Source organism: Orbicella franksi, chromosome 7 (assembly GCF_964199315.1).
Source record: "Orbicella franksi chromosome 7, jaOrbFran1.1, whole genome shotgun sequence".
NCBI classification, from domain to species: Eukaryota; Metazoa; Cnidaria; class Anthozoa; order Scleractinia; family Merulinidae; genus Orbicella; species Orbicella franksi.
Window position 1 is genome coordinate 17,086,325 of NC_138151.1, and position 15,242 is coordinate 17,101,566.

The 15,242-nt window shown below is 38.3% G+C and overlaps 4 protein-coding genes across 6 annotated transcripts in view; 2 read left to right on the top strand and 2 right to left on the bottom strand.

The window, feature by feature from the left end:
- The window catches only part of LOC145491979 (uncharacterized), a 10,483-nt gene extending 8,086 nt beyond the window's left edge, over positions 1 to 2,397 (top strand). For all 3 annotated transcript variants that reach the window (XM_081471285.1, XM_081471286.1, XM_081471284.1), the window contains one exon: positions 867 to 2,397. In XM_081471285.1, coding sequence (XP_081327411.1) covers positions 867 to 920 — 54 coding nt within the window. In that variant the 3' untranslated portion in view covers positions 921 to 2,397. The remainder of the gene's footprint in view (positions 1 to 866) is intronic.
- A 713-nt stretch (positions 2,398 to 3,110) lies between these two features.
- LOC145491626 (adenosine receptor A2a-like) lies at positions 3,111 to 4,302 on the bottom strand. Its single transcript, XM_081470836.1, has 2 exons — positions 3,599 to 4,302; positions 3,111 to 3,538 (listed from the first exon to the last, which is right to left on the bottom strand). The coding sequence occupies exons 1-2, from the start codon at positions 4,104 to 4,106 to the stop codon at positions 3,111 to 3,113; spliced, it is 936 nt and encodes a 311-aa protein (XP_081326962.1). The 5' UTR covers positions 4,107 to 4,302.
- Positions 4,303 to 6,907: 2,605 nt separating this feature from the next.
- On the bottom strand, positions 6,908 to 10,384 carry LOC145492645 (large ribosomal subunit protein bL17-like). The gene is made up of 3 exons (XM_081472065.1): positions 10,130 to 10,384; positions 9,302 to 9,355; positions 6,908 to 8,835 (listed from the first exon to the last, which is right to left on the bottom strand). The coding sequence occupies exons 1-3, from the start codon at positions 10,295 to 10,297 to the stop codon at positions 8,581 to 8,583; spliced, it is 477 nt and encodes a 158-aa protein (XP_081328191.1). The 5' UTR covers positions 10,298 to 10,384; the 3' UTR covers positions 6,908 to 8,580.
- On the top strand, positions 10,330 to 14,883 carry LOC145492644 (uncharacterized). Its single transcript, XM_081472064.1, has 3 exons — positions 10,330 to 10,649; positions 11,230 to 11,442; positions 12,028 to 14,883. The coding sequence occupies exons 1-3, from the start codon at positions 10,407 to 10,409 to the stop codon at positions 12,286 to 12,288; spliced, it is 717 nt and encodes a 238-aa protein (XP_081328190.1). The 5' UTR covers positions 10,330 to 10,406; the 3' UTR covers positions 12,289 to 14,883.
- The last annotated feature ends 359 nt before the right edge of the window (positions 14,884 to 15,242 follow it).

Below are 15,242 nucleotides of genomic sequence, written 5' to 3' on the forward strand. Positions count from 1 at the left end.
TTTTAACACCCAGTCCTCCAAACTTATTACATGTAATAAGCAATGATCATATATTGATTTACTATCATCTCTGTTAAAGTCTTGGCTTTTAATCTTGAATTATAAACGCCCAAAACAAATGCGTTTTTTTACCGTTTTTATGGCTTTATTTGTGATTTCTTGAATTTCCTTCGGTGAAATCTTCCAAATTTTTTACAGTACATTAAACCCGGCGGCATACGAATTTTACACACGAAAAAAGTAGTGTTTGTAAAGGCAGTGTTTTAGATTTTTGCAACTTGAATTTATGCCTTTTAGCGCTCCGGAAAAACTGGTCATATAGATTTCCCTGAAAAACGAGCTCCAACTTACGTAAAGTATTTATTACCCGTCTGCCAAATTTTACGGAATTTCACCTAAGGAAACGCGAGAAAATTCACTGTCAGTTTTGCTTTTGTGCTCACGTTGATGTCATAAAATATCGAAAAACACTGACGTTTTCCTTTGAGCGCGCGCAGATTACTCGAGCTTTCGTCCTAAGCGCGCGTGCGATCGTAAACTATGGGGAGCCACCTTAAAAGAAAACGAGTCAAACGAGCCAGTCTTTTCTGTTAACAAAGGAACAAACAAGCCAAACGAGCCGGCTCGTTTGGTAGATGGTTAAAAGTGGCCCTGTATTATGTAGTTTAACCTTTTTCTCTTAGGTTCCATCCAGTGTACAGATATAAAGCGCCTATGTCTCATCCCAATGTCTCGTCCCAGTGCCCAGGCTAAAGCGTCCCTCCTCGGTCTCCCTGCCTGACTTCCAGAGAAAAACAGACAGTTAGCAGTCTAGTGAATTCACCTTTATTAATCTTCTGTCATGTTGTTTATGTTTCCTTTATTAGGCGAAGAGGCAGTTTCGATCTAAAGGAAAAGATAGTAAAAGAAGGAAAAGATGACATTGCAGTTAAATTCTCGCCTGAAAAATTGCAGAACCGAAGAACAGACAGAAGTGTACAGGACAGGAAAAAACGATTGTGTGGTGGAAGATAGCTTGATAGCTGTTATGGAATGAATAAGAGACTCAGTAATCTGTGTGACTTGTCTCGTTGTCAGTCATTGTTTGGGTTAATTTAACGCTTGAGGAAGAAGAGTTGTTTGACGAGGGAAAGCTAATGTGTGTAATTTTACTTTGATACGTGGATTATATTCCAATTTCGATTCTTGAGGCAGATGAATGTCACTGACGAAAAATGAAGTAAAAAAGTTGTATACTATAGCTAATTGCAGGCAGAATGGTCGAATGGAAAGTTTCGTCTGGCGCAGATGACGGGAGCTTCGTTTTTAATTGGTGCCAGTTTCATAGACTGAACAAGTAGCTACTCAATGATCTAAGATGATCTAAGACGCGAAAACCGTCCGCCGGGAGGAGGGCAGGGGGAGAAGTCTCATTGTGGATTTTATGTCTTCGCGTGCAACTTTAAAAATACCCTGAAGGTTAAAGGAGCTCAGTCCCGGTATTTTGAATTATTTTGACCACATACAAAATTACCTTTAAATGGTAGGAAACCTGAAAATAACAGTTTAACAGGATAGAAAAACACCAGACATAATGATAAACCATAAAGGAACAAGGATGGCTAAGGATGGAGAAGATCGACACGAATTACAAACGACGAATTTGAAAAATTGAGGCTAAACTTTTCAATAAGCGCAAACCGTGATTGTGCTCCTTTAAAAATATTGCCCTGCCTTGATTTCTAGGTGGGAATCACATCTGCAATTTACACTGACCTAAACCATCTACCCTTTCACGCGAACTTGTCTCCGTCTACCTCAGTAATAAAGACCTTAAGCAAACTACGACGGCAGCGCCAACGAGAACGCCACCAAGCAAAAGGTTTGATTAGCTATGCACGTGCTTTATAAATCTTTGTGCATTTCTTAGCCGTCTTCTGCACAACAACAACGTGAAACGACATTCTAAGGGTTTTGGAGAACATGAGCCACGACGGCTAATTTTTTGTTCTTCATTTGGAAATGATTGCTGGTCTCACAGTTAGTTGCTGCAGGTTTTTCAACCGATTAGCTACCGATTGGCATACTGAACAGATTTCGACTATTGCGAAATTCGAAGGTAAAAAAATAAATTCATTTTTTACGAGGCGTCGTCCTTGGAATCACCGTCGTCATTGCTTAATTTCTCTAACAGCCATTGCTCGCGCTAGCGCTGGGCCTATGTTCTGATTGGATAACAAACATCGGAGACATTCTTGTATTTCTCGTACTTCTACGATTTAGCACTATGATAATCAACATCCTGGGCTTTGAATATGATGGAAGAAAAAGATCAATAGAAGTTAAGTTGATAGGCAATTAAGCTTTGATTGACAAAGTAGTATGGAAAGCAAACATATAAGAACCGTCAAAGGAGGGGGAGGGGGGGGGGGCGGTAGGATTCGATGCAGGCACGAGTTTTTATCCTTTTCATGCAAAAGGAATTTCTTTTCTCGGGACGTGTGTATGTATGATGTTTTTCTCCGTGTAACGTGCTTTTTTCGGCTCACTGAACGTGCGTGAATTTTTTTTTCGGCAGTGGTCGCGGTGTGAATGAATTTATTTTGGTACAAATATGCTTCGGGATGTAGTTTTCAAAATCATCCGCCGCCCCCCTCCCCCTTAAAAGGCAAATGGCTCATCCCTTGCGTTTAACTCATTACTTTTAACCAACCAACATCCAAGTTTCATTTCAGTCGTCAATTTCTCTATTTCTTTATCACTGACCTCTTTAAAAGGTTTGTCAACGTTGATGTTTGAAAAATGATGGTCTTCACCAGCCATCATCTTAAGAAAATATTATGATGTTTGCTGTTTTTACAGCTGTTTGTGAAATAAAAGACCCAGTTTCTAAGTTTGTACAGACAGACTAATTATTCTGCGATAACGTCGAAACTATTCAAAGTAAAAAACTTGATTTCAGGTGCATACTTATTTCGGGTTGAAAAATTATTGTAACCTCTCGCCTGCTGATTGTTACTATATTTATTTATTATATTTATTTTTATTATATAAGCACCAGTGAATACCAAAAAAACGAAATAAAAAGGTAATAAAATGTCACATATATCCGATGTATATAGGAAAGTTTTTCAAAAATTACGAATGACGTTGACAGAATTTCGCTTCCTGTTTCTGAAAGCAACAGTACGAAATGTGTTCCTGAAAGCCTCAATTCGCACCGAATACAAAATAGGATTTAAAACAGGAGGAAATAAGGCCAGAGTAGTTGTGGCCAACCATACCTGAGTTTCATTCCACAGTGTGGGAGAAACAAGATGGATTATTGAATCAACCCAACTTGGAAGCCAACAAAATGCAAAGGAGCCAGTAACCATAGCAACTGTCATTGCAGCTTTGTTTTCTCTCATGAAGCTTGGCTGGTCGTGAGCTTGACTTGATGTGACTATTTGAACTTTAATCAAACGTTTCTGTCTTTTAGCTTCTTTGGAAATACGGAAATAAATATAACCGATGAATAGGAACGGAATACCGAAGATCCCTGTGAAGAGGACAAAATGTCCCTCCGGGGAAATGGCGCATTTTTGAATACCGAAGATCCCTGTGAAGAGGACAAAATGTCCCTCCGGGGAAATGGCGCATTTTTTCCGTAATGTTGCAAAAGCGGCAGAAAGAGACGATATCCAAATGCCGACAATGATTTTTCCACTCCTTGCTCGGGTTAACCGAGTGTGATACTTAAACGGCGAGATGACGCCAACAAATCGATCGTAGCTAAGTGCTAAAAGGTTCATGGAGGACGAGCTTAGCGTCAAAACCACGATCACCGTGAAAAGATTGTGTACATTGAATTTTATGAGTTCCGCCTTGTGAAGCAATCTCAAACACCAAACTGGTACACCCAAGATGGCAATCAGTAAATCTGCAACCGCCAGAGAAATAATCCAATAATTCGTCACAGAACGTAAAGTGGGAGTTTGGTAAATTACCCAGATCACCAAGACGTTTAGGAAGACGGCTGCAAGTCCAGCAAGCGTTGACAAAGTTACTACTGGAATCAGAGCAGTTAATGGCACAGCAGTGGAGAAGTTCTGAAGACATTCGGAGCCGGTATCTGAATTTTCCATAGGTACTCAACACTGGTTTAACCTTGTTACTTCCCGAAAAGCTCTTTTGAAAACGTAACACCCCAAGTCAAGGAGCAAACTTTGCTTTCGTCGTGATAATAAGCATCGAAAACAACAACAACAACAACAACAACAACAACAACAAAAACAATAAATACGTTATCAGCATAGACCCTGATTAAATATAACATCTTTCAGTATGTATGTCTCCGAGTCTCATCTGTCTCATATTGTCTTGAAACGCGAAGTCTCGCCCAAGGCAGGCACGATTCCCTCGAATCGTATTTTTTTAGGTGTGTTTTCGATGCTTTCTTGTCTTCCAAACGCGTTTTAAGTGATATTCTGTCGCTTTATAAGGACTTGTCAAAGCCCTGGAAGCTAGTTCAACACAACCAATTAACACCTGCCAATATTGACAACGCAAGATCTCTTCTACATCTTGTTTGGTCTGTGAAAAAGCAAACAGAACAACTCAACATTTTGTTTTCCGCTGAATTGTATTTGCATACTATTTTTAAGGTTTTTGCCACGATTTTGTAATTTAATACTTATTTACCTTTTAATTCTTTGGTGCGAAAAACGCTTTCAAGTTCATCTTGGTCAAAGTTTATAAAAGCACCAATTGTGTCGCGGTTTTTTTTACTGCAAACACTTCCCATATTATATTTTAACGAGCTACTGAAAAGTCCGTTAATGAAATTGTTAATGGTTGCCCACTTTTCAGCTCTTTGCGGGCAACGATTAATTCAATATTAATGTGTCAAATAAAATATGTTTTTAATTCGCCATACGTCTTTGCAAAACGTTTTGTACACAAATGTCGTGTGTTTTCCCTGGTTGGAAAAATTGGATTGCGCCGACTCTTCCGCAATTTCATATTCCACATGACTTGTAAGAGCTAATCATAGTAAGATATCGAGGTAGATATGGCCGGCACTTTCCAATTTTAGCCCAACAATGGCTTTGAAGCTCAAAATAATTTTTACTGCACCTGCTGCAGCTGCGCATCGCTAAAAAGTTGTGCAGTTTTCATTCAAAAGCGTTCGTAACTCAAAACTACATTTTTATTTTCCTCTTTTAGGTATCGGATGCCTTATGATACAAGTCTGCAAGACTGAATTGTCTAGACAACCACTCAGTAGTGTTTTTATCTGTTAAAAGCGTTTTTTCAACGGATGTTGATGAAATTAAATGCAACAGCAACTTTATCTGCCCATTTTCAGGCTTAAATTAAACGCCCCAGCTCCAAGTATAGCTCTTTCGTAGAAAATGATTGAAATAATTTTTTTGATGAACTTTTTATAGACCCACAACTACTCAAGAGCCATTCTAAATTTATCCATTTCGCGTATGAAAATACAGCATTGTCATTTGCCTTTGTGGTTCACTTCATAAGACAACTGAAATGATAACCCGACTTAACCTGAATCCGCGCCATCTTCTCTTCCCAGGGGGCGGGGGCCGGGGGAACTCCCATATGAGAAGGTAGGAGATGCTCGTTCTCTCGCTGAGGGATATAACTCAAGGATTCTACACTCATTTAGGGCGTTCATGACAAAACGTCACTATTTTTACCTGTCAAAGTATCTTGTAGGGTGCATTCGAAGAAGTGATAATAATAATAACAAGAAGATCTGTTAGATCTTATAACCGCGCGTTTAAAATTTAACTGTTTTCTTAGTACTACAGTCGCAACGCAGTGCATATTCCAAAGCAATCTTTGATGATTCATTGATTACTGTAGACATCACAGCACAACAAACTCTATTATCGCACCATCAGTCGTAGCCGTTGTGACATTTCCGATGACGTAATAGTCTTAATCTGGAACTTTCTTCGGGATATGTATGGGCATGAAGATACGAACACTATTACAAACCGCTTTCTTTCTTTAAAGTCACGATTAAATTTAATTGTTTTTTCCCTTGAGTTAAGGGTTAGCAAAGAAGTCACACGAGTCACATAATTCAAGAATTGCGTTATCTACGGCTATCTTTAGTACGGTGGTTATTTCCCTACCAATGACGTAATCTTTGCACGCTCTGACACGTTGCTTGGCTTGCAAATATTTAATTTTCCTTCCGATCTATGAACTGACTGTGATGAAACAGTCAAAGGATTCACTTCATTTGCGTAAAACCACAAGAAATACTCACAAAATTACAAACAAATTAATGACCGTCGCTTCTGCCGAAATAAACTTGCAAAGTAAACACGATCGTATTTGTCACGTAGCGAAAGTGAAAGCTGCAACGTCAGCGCGTTCCATGGCTGACGTAATACCTTTTTTCAGCGTATTTATTATTCCCTTTAAATCCAACGCTTTGATAAAACGAAAAGAAAATATATTTTACCCACAAAAAAGAAAACAATATCGGTAAAATTGTCCGTGTATTTATGTTTTAACAGCTTCTGGCGGAAAAAAATCACACGTTGCGTGACCCAAAGTTTGGCCGAGGGGAGGTCTGCGTCTGGTCACCGACAAAAAAAAAATTAAAAAAAATAAACCACGGGTAAACCATGAACCGCGCTCGGCCCATGGCCGCGCGGTTAATAATAATAATAATAATAATAATAATAATAATAATAATAATAATAGTAATAATAGCAATAATAGTGATAATAGCAATAATAGTGATAATAGTGATAATAGTGATAATAGTGATAATGAAAATGAGAATGAAAATGAGAATGAGAATGAGAATGAGAATGAGAATGATAATGATAATGATAATAATAATGATAATAATAATAATAATAATACGCTCTTTTTTCCGTTTTTAGGCTCAATTTCTGTCAGTTTCTCGAGTGCCGTCTGCTAGCGCGGGCTCCCTTCCTGAACAGTGGCTGGTAATCAAGCCTGTTCCGTTTCAAGGGCTATCTTTTAGGGGTCAAATAAAGCTTGAACCACACATATTTGTTTGGATATTTTCAATTCAAGACCTAAAACCAACAATTTTAACAGAGATAATAGTAAAACACTATTAATCATTGCTTATTACATGTAATTAGTTTGCGAGGACTGGGTGTAAAAATGAATGCAAAAACGGCATTCAAAACATAACACTTGCGCGCGCAACGCCATAAATCATTACCCTATGGAGCCACCTTAATTCAAATTTTCCGACGAGCATCTCCGACCTTTTCATACGGGATCCCCCACTCCCAGGCTTCTCTCCCGAACCCACTTCAATGTTTCAAGATCCCAAAAAGGTTTATTCATTTGAATATAACGTGACTATCACGAGAACGGTTTGAAATCACCGCAATTGCATTTGTTCGTTGCGAACCTCTTCCAGTTTGGTCAAAAAGATATAGCAAGCTAGCGGAAAAGAGGCCGCGCTCGATTTCCGCTGTTCTCATGGGTCCGGTGCCTGAGCGTCCTTCGGGGTACGAGCGAGGGGTCCTTTCCAGAACAGCGACTGGTGATCGAGCTTAGATGAAAAGAAGATTAATGATTATTGTAATGTGGGGCTCGTCTTTAGATGACTGTAGTGGCAAATTCGAGAAAAAACCTAGTGCTCTTCAACTTATAACTAAGTTTATTTCGTGAAAAAACCATCAGTTTGATTCCTAAACAAATCAATTACGCATTAGCCTAGTGCTGGTTTCCATTAACACAGATCCAGGAAGAAGTACCATTTTCTGGTCCGATTACCATTTGTTCACGAGAATAAGTCTGATTTTTTTATTGCACTAGTGCCTTGCCCCCCCCCCCCCCCCGGGGAGGCCTCCCATATAAAAAGAATGGGTGATGCTGGTCGGACATTTTGAAAAGAACCCCTAAGAGCGATCAAAATCCTGTTTTGTGGGCATGGTTTGAAATATTTTTTCACTGCTCAGAGGTACCAATTCTTAAAAAACACATTATCTCCTGTCATATTTTTTTCACCTCAATACCCTAAAAGGTACCACAAAAGCTCCTGCTGTGGACCTTTTGAGGCTGAACACCCCAAGAGGTACCAAAACCACTTTTCTAATCCCAAAAAGGTATGGGGGTCCCTTCCCCTGGGTCCTTGCCCCTTGAATTTCCCTCCAAACACAGATCCTTGTACATGCTAGCCCACATAGCAGACGTTTCCTTTCCTTTCCCCCTAACCCTGCTCCTTATTTTTCCACTCGCTTGCAATTTTGTTCTGTTCACGTTATTTTTCACACCCCCTCGCAGTTTTTCCCTTAATGTGTTCTTTAGAAAATGCCTGCTATGCAGGCTATGTATTTGAGCAATCAATAAACATGTAAATTCTCATGCCAACCGACAAAAAAACTCTAGGAATGCCCATGAAGACACAAGCGTTCATGTTGTTGTATGATTACATGAAAAGTCTCAAGCACTTTCAGTTGTATATCTGACGACTGTTTTGTCTAACGCCATCTCATCTCATCTCTCCCTCCCTCGCCTCAGTTAACTACCGCCTCTCTTCCCCAGTGTCTAACTGCCACATCCTTGTGCAAGTCCACATTTTGGTTTTAATTACACAGGAGTTCCTTTGATAGGAATTCCCTTGGACTTTGCACTCAGTTCTTGCAGCTTCTGCAGTTTTAAATTTCTAAGTTCTTCATCTGATGGCAACAGAGGAGGAAGATTATTTCCAACAAATTCCACAATTCCCATCTTGGCCATATCAGTTTTTCGAGGAGGTATTTGGTACACCCTTGTGTAGCCATTGACTTGATTTTGGTATCGTGGTAAAAGATACCCAAACACTTTTGGTATCAGCTCCTTTTTCTGGTAAAACAAGAAAAAAGACATAGATCATCAAATAAAAGTCTGAATCTTGATACTTTTCAGTCTCATGAGTTATAAAAGAAAGAATCTCACAGTAAGAACGTTGACAAAATATTGATGTTTGAAAAAAAAGTATTGAAGTTACTTCACATGAATGTACTGCTAAGTAGATCACATGCTAGGATTTCATCCACACACCCAACAGTTAGGCATAATAAACAGTACCACGTGCTGTTTAATAGCTTTCATTTCAATGGTCAAACACTTGGGTTTCGTCCACAGACCTAAAAATTGGAACCACCACCACCACCACCACTCACTAACGGCATAATCAGTATCATATGAAAGTACTGCTTGATAGCTGTCATTTGAATGGTCACACTATCTTGATCACTTATTGTAATGAAAGGCTCAGCCCTAATCAGAAGCATTTCTCTGTCAGAACCAGACAGCAGAGCAGACTTACTGTGATCCAGCTGTTAATGGTTTCCTCGTCTCCTTCTTTAGCAAGATCAATCATCTGGAACCAGAAGTGCTACTTCAGTAGTAGTCTAAGTACAGATATGTCCATGGGGGGAGGGTATATAGGGATACATAAATGAGGTCAAATATCCCCCCCCCCCCATTTCCCCATAAAAGTCCTAAAACCAGACCCCAAAAGTAACTTTTTACTTTCCATGAATTACTAATCTGATCTTTTTCATCATCATCATTACCATCATCATTTTCATCCTCAATAAATTAACGCACATATTTCCCTGGGGATCTGTGTTATCAATGAAGGGGTGCATGGAAAAAGACCCATCTGATAGACTGCAAGATTCTCCTAGCAAACTACTTTTCACTTCCTTATACAGGAAAAGAGAATTTGACATGAGATCAAGAGTCACTTGGGGCTTTTTTTCACGCACCCCTTCATTGGTTACAAGCACTGGCACATCATCTCTAAACATCTAATCCAAGGGAGGTGCTCAGCGAGCAGTAGCATCACATCTTCCCCGTAAATCTTGAGACAGATCAAGTAGTTGGGTCGGGAAAAGGGGGAGGGAAGGGAAGGGTGCGTTGGGCAGAGGTTGTCGTTATCTATAACTAAAGAATTAAAGAGATAGGTGTACTACGGAAACCCCACCTTACCCCTGCAGGGAAAAAGTTGTATTTAAATATCAGGCTTTCAAAAGAGAATCCTGCTCAGTGAAAACTCTATCGTTTATGAACGCTATGCATACAAATATATAAACGACTTGGAACTTAAAGCTCATATAATTATGTCCTTTATATCTGTTTATATACTCACCCTTTCCGCCACTCTTGACAAATCGTGGCATCTGTTGATGGTTGTTTCTATTCTTTCATATTGCACAAGAGCAGTGATGAGCTTTTTGTAAATCACTTTCCTTTTCTCCTTGTTTTTTGGCTTAAACTTCAACAAGTTTTCCAGAGGTCGAGCTCGAATAGCCGCCATCTTGGAAACTCAAAGAACGCATGCCAGTTTGATGCAAAATCCGCTGTGCGTATGGAACGTGGGGAAAAAATGCTGAGCAGCCAGGCGATCTTCGAGCGAAAGAGACAACATGGCTTCCATATTTTGGAAAGCGGCGGGGGAAGTAACTTTCCTGAAATCCCTCGTGCCCTGTGTGAATTTAATACCTGTTCGTTACAGGGTTCGCAGAAAGATGCCAACAAGAAAAAGGATTAACCATTTCGTCCAAAGACGCACAGATCTGATCAAGAAACTGGTGCTAGCGTTGGTTCAATATGAACGCATCCAAACCACAGATCGAAAGGCTCAGCAGTTGAAAAAATACGGTGATCTGGTAAAGCTAAACATCATTTTATTATTGATAATAATTTGGTGATATTTACAGTTTTATTGACAGTTAAGTTGTGATTTCTACGGGAGGGGGTGGGGGTGTCCGAGTGTGCCACATCCCGTGTAAATTGACCCCAATATCCCGAATCCCGTTAGTTTTAGTTGCAAAAAATTAACGATTTACCGACTCAATATCCGTTTTATCTAACCTTAATATCCCGTATCCCATTGATTTTCCCCCGAAATATCCTGTATTCCGTCAATTTTTGATCTGAATGTTCCGTATCTCGAAAATCCCAACAGGGGCTTCAAGATTCAAATGACATAGGCCTGGTGGCCATGTTGGATGACACAAACAAAAGAAAGCTAGTTAGAAAACTTTTTGTAAATGACCTTCAATATAGCGGCGATGATATCTCATAAAACCAAGTTACAGTCGCGTGATCTTCAGTTGTATAAACAATCATATTTATCAGGGGAAGGGAGGCAAAAAGGAGGGATATAGGGAAATATCAAGTATTTATTTTATTGAGATCAGGTGATATAACTACCAGTATTTCATTATTCTACTAACTATTTTTCAGCTTATTGCTTTGGCACAACGACGACGCCCACCACCAGACCTTGATTTAATTGAAGATGGCTTTGTCCTGACAGAAGAGGAGTCTAAAGAAAGAAGGCTCACAAAGCAAATAATAAACAGGAGAAGCAAAAAAGTAGTTATCCCTCCTCCAGTTCTAAGCGAAGAAGAGTTTGTACAAAGATGTCGAGAAGAAGCTTCCAATATGCTCCTGGGGGTAAGAAGCAAAATAATACTGTTCTTTTTAGCCTGAAAAATTCCTAAAATTGCAACACTTGAGGATTGGAAAAATCCCAAATCTCTATTTTCAGCTTATTGAAAAACAAATAGAACCAGACAATAGAACTGTTCAATAGCTTTCACTGGAATAGTCACACACTATGGTTTCATCCAAAGACAGAAAAGTTTGGGCAATCTTATTCTGTATTATAATAGAGTGGTTTTCAATTGAGCATCATAAAATTAAAACCAAACCAATTACTTACCAATCAGACTACTCAGCCAATCTCAAACTGTAGTAAAACCAAAACCAAAACCAATGAAAGTAATTGCCTGTTACTTTCGACACTCAATTGAAAACCACTCTTACTAATAAACAGTTGCATGTGAAAATAAGTCCGTAAGGCTTTCAAGAGAGATCCTTGCTTCTATAAATCAAATTTAATCTGATTAATGTTGATTACTGTAAGACAAACTTGAAAACTTGGCTTAGCCTAACAAATTGGGTGGAGACCTATTTAAGTTGACTATGTTCTCTGTGATCTGTTTTATATTTCTCTAGTTCATGCTTTTCTCTTTATAGGATGAAGTGGCACTTGAAAAACTTTATACCACCCTCAAGGAAAGATACAAGGAAAGATATGGCAATTTTGTCCGAATTACTAAAATTCCCAACCCACCGCACTCTCCCTTTCCAAACATGGCATACGTGGAATTAATAGGTAACTCTCTACCCACACTCCCTGAGTTACCTGTCGTCAAACAAGGCAAGTGGGTTGTTTATGGTAGGGATGATGACGATAACGAAGTCACAGCACAAAGTGCCATTGTTAACAGTAAATAGCATAAGGAATTCAAGAAATCAAAGGATTGGAAATATTGTAATGATGTGCTCTCTAAGTTGGACAAATTTGAGGTGATACAGTACAGGCTCAAGAAACTCTTTGACAGCAGTTCTGATATTTGCATCTGGAGAAGTAAATCTGCTCCTCTTATGATTCTTAAGGAGTCACTACCTTTTGGAAATAAATAAGTCTTACCCATTCTGTGTCATGTTAATAAACTGTGACAAAAAATATGATATGACTTTTTGTACTTGCACATGTACATGTACGCTATTTAAAATATATGTAAATATATTTATTAACTTTTAAATAACTCTTTATCCTATCGAAGTATTGCCCCACTGATGCACCCCATAAAAAGTACAGTGGAACCTGCCTCATTATTACGGTCATCTTGTTATAAAGGCCATTTTTTTTTTGTCCCAGTGAAATGCCCATACATTTTCTTACAAGAAAACCCTATTAATACAGCCACCCTGTTAATACAGTTAAAACCACATTCTGAAATCCCAACCTGTATAATCCTTTATAATTGTACCCCGTTTATACAGCCACTCTCACCAGTTACTGGTGTGTTCATCTTTCCATTGTTAATGTATGTATTGCTTGAAGTTTCATTGTTTTAATAATTATATTCTGCATTCCCGAAGTTTATTAAAGAACAGTTTTTTAGAAGTGCAATTGTAATATACTGTAGTTATTCGGTTATAAGGCGCACTTGGTTATAAGATGCATCCTGAACTTAGCAATTTAATCAAGCTAAATTCTCAAACTGAAAATTACATGAAAATACTCAGTTATAAGATGCACCAAAAAGTTGAAAGTTAACAAAAGGATGCGATGAATCTGAGAAAAATTATCCCTACACAATTGGCATGCGAACCAAACTGAAAAGTTCTTCTCAAATTGTGATCTTAAGATTTTGTTGTGTGAAAATACTTGGCTATAAGACGCACCCCAATTTTAGCACTTACTGGCTGCCCAAAGACAGATTTTTCTTGAAAAAAAAAACGTGCGCCTTATAACTGAATAACTACGGTATCTGTTAAGACTTAACTCAATTTATACCAGACAGGAAATTTGACCCTACCCTGTTAATACAGCCAAATTGGTGACAGTATTAATGGGGCTCCATTGTAATACATACTACAATCTGATGTAGCTAGGGATCTGAGTTGGTCTGGAGAAAGATATCCATTCCTGCAATGTCGGTAATTCATTTTTTGTGTATAATCCACATCATTCAACTAAAGCTGTTGAACAAAATCAATTGTCTTGCAACTGGTAGTATGGCTTATTACAGACATTTTTGTGGTGATGTATCACGCTGCTGGGTGCAATTGAGTACTTAAAAGTGGTTTGTATTGCATTGTTAATGGCAATTTTTAGCCCAGGTCTACACGTGCGGTTCCATGTTTATTACACATGTCTGTTGCAACTGGCAGTATGGTTTATCACAGACGGTTTTGTGGCGATATACCATGCTGCTAGGTGTAATGTAATATGCACCTTGAACTGATATGTGCTGGATTATTAATATAATTGCAATTTTTAGCTCAGGCCTGCATGTGCCATTCCATGTTTATTACATATGGCTATTCCAACAGGCAGCATGGTTTATCACATACAATTCTGTCATAATATACCATGCTGCTAGGTGCAATTGATACATGCACCCCAAACAGAAAAGAGAGTCTCGAAATAAATCAGTCTGTAAGAAAAGCCATGACAAAGGCTTAGTATGGGAGTTAGATGTGCCTAGTGATGGGCTCATGTGGATGGTTATTATGGAGTACCACAGTCCTGCAAAGTATGCAAACAGCCACAGCTTCAGACATTAGGATTCTGCATGCATTGTGTACTTTTGCAATTCAGAAGTAACATCTTACTACTCAACACATGCTTGTACTGGTACTTTAGTTTATTTGATATTGGTGTCAAACTTTGAGTTTCATTGTGCTTCATTAAATTAAACAGAAATGGTGTCTATGTACTACATAAAAGTGTTTATCTTCTGAAAAAGGCAGATCTGTATTGATGTTGCTTTCTAGAAACTCGAGTATGAACAGTTGCAGAACGGTTTCATTCAAATTTTGAGGAAATGTCAAAATGGAAACAAATGCTATCAACATTGACAGCTAGTTCAGTTTCAGTTACAATTGAAGTGTACTACACGAGAAAAAATAAGTTGTAACTAAATTACAGGAGATTAGAGGAAAAAACAAACAGATTGCTCTAGTGAGACCTACCACCAGCCATGAATGTACATGTCAATGCACACTCACACTTGTAAATCAATTTTTAATGTCATAAATTTTATATGTAAATAGTTTTTCGATTATTGTTTAACGATGATCTTTGAGTATTTTTTAAAATTATCTTTATCATTGTCTCTGAAAAGCCCCCATGGGGAGTTAACAATAAAATTTGTATTGTATTGTATTGTATTGCATGTACTATTCACAAGCAAATGTAATATGTAATTTTGTACCAGAACATATCCTGATAACCTCTGAAAGGAGGGTTAACCCGAAATTTCAAGGGGGCCTCAATTTTTAACGAAAAGTATGAACCGAAACTGGAATTTCCAGAGGGATGTGGGGGGGGGGGGGGGGAGGTGGGGCAAACCAAAAACCCTCCATGGGAGGGGTATGGATTTTTTCTTTAACAGCACCTTGTTGAATGAAGAAGTAAAATTGATCTGACATTTCCAAGAAGTAAACACTGTATTACTTTGATTAGACTTTGGGTTAATCAAAAAAATGTTAAACTTAGAAACCAATAAAAGCAGTGACTAATAGAGGTTTTTTCCTGACACTTTACAACTTTGTACACAAACCTAGCTCTTATGATGTTTCTAATAATTTAAGAAATCTTACCACTTTTTTACACAAAAAATGTTTTCTTAAATATCAAATTTAAGAAGTAATTATTTAATGAATCAAAATATTTG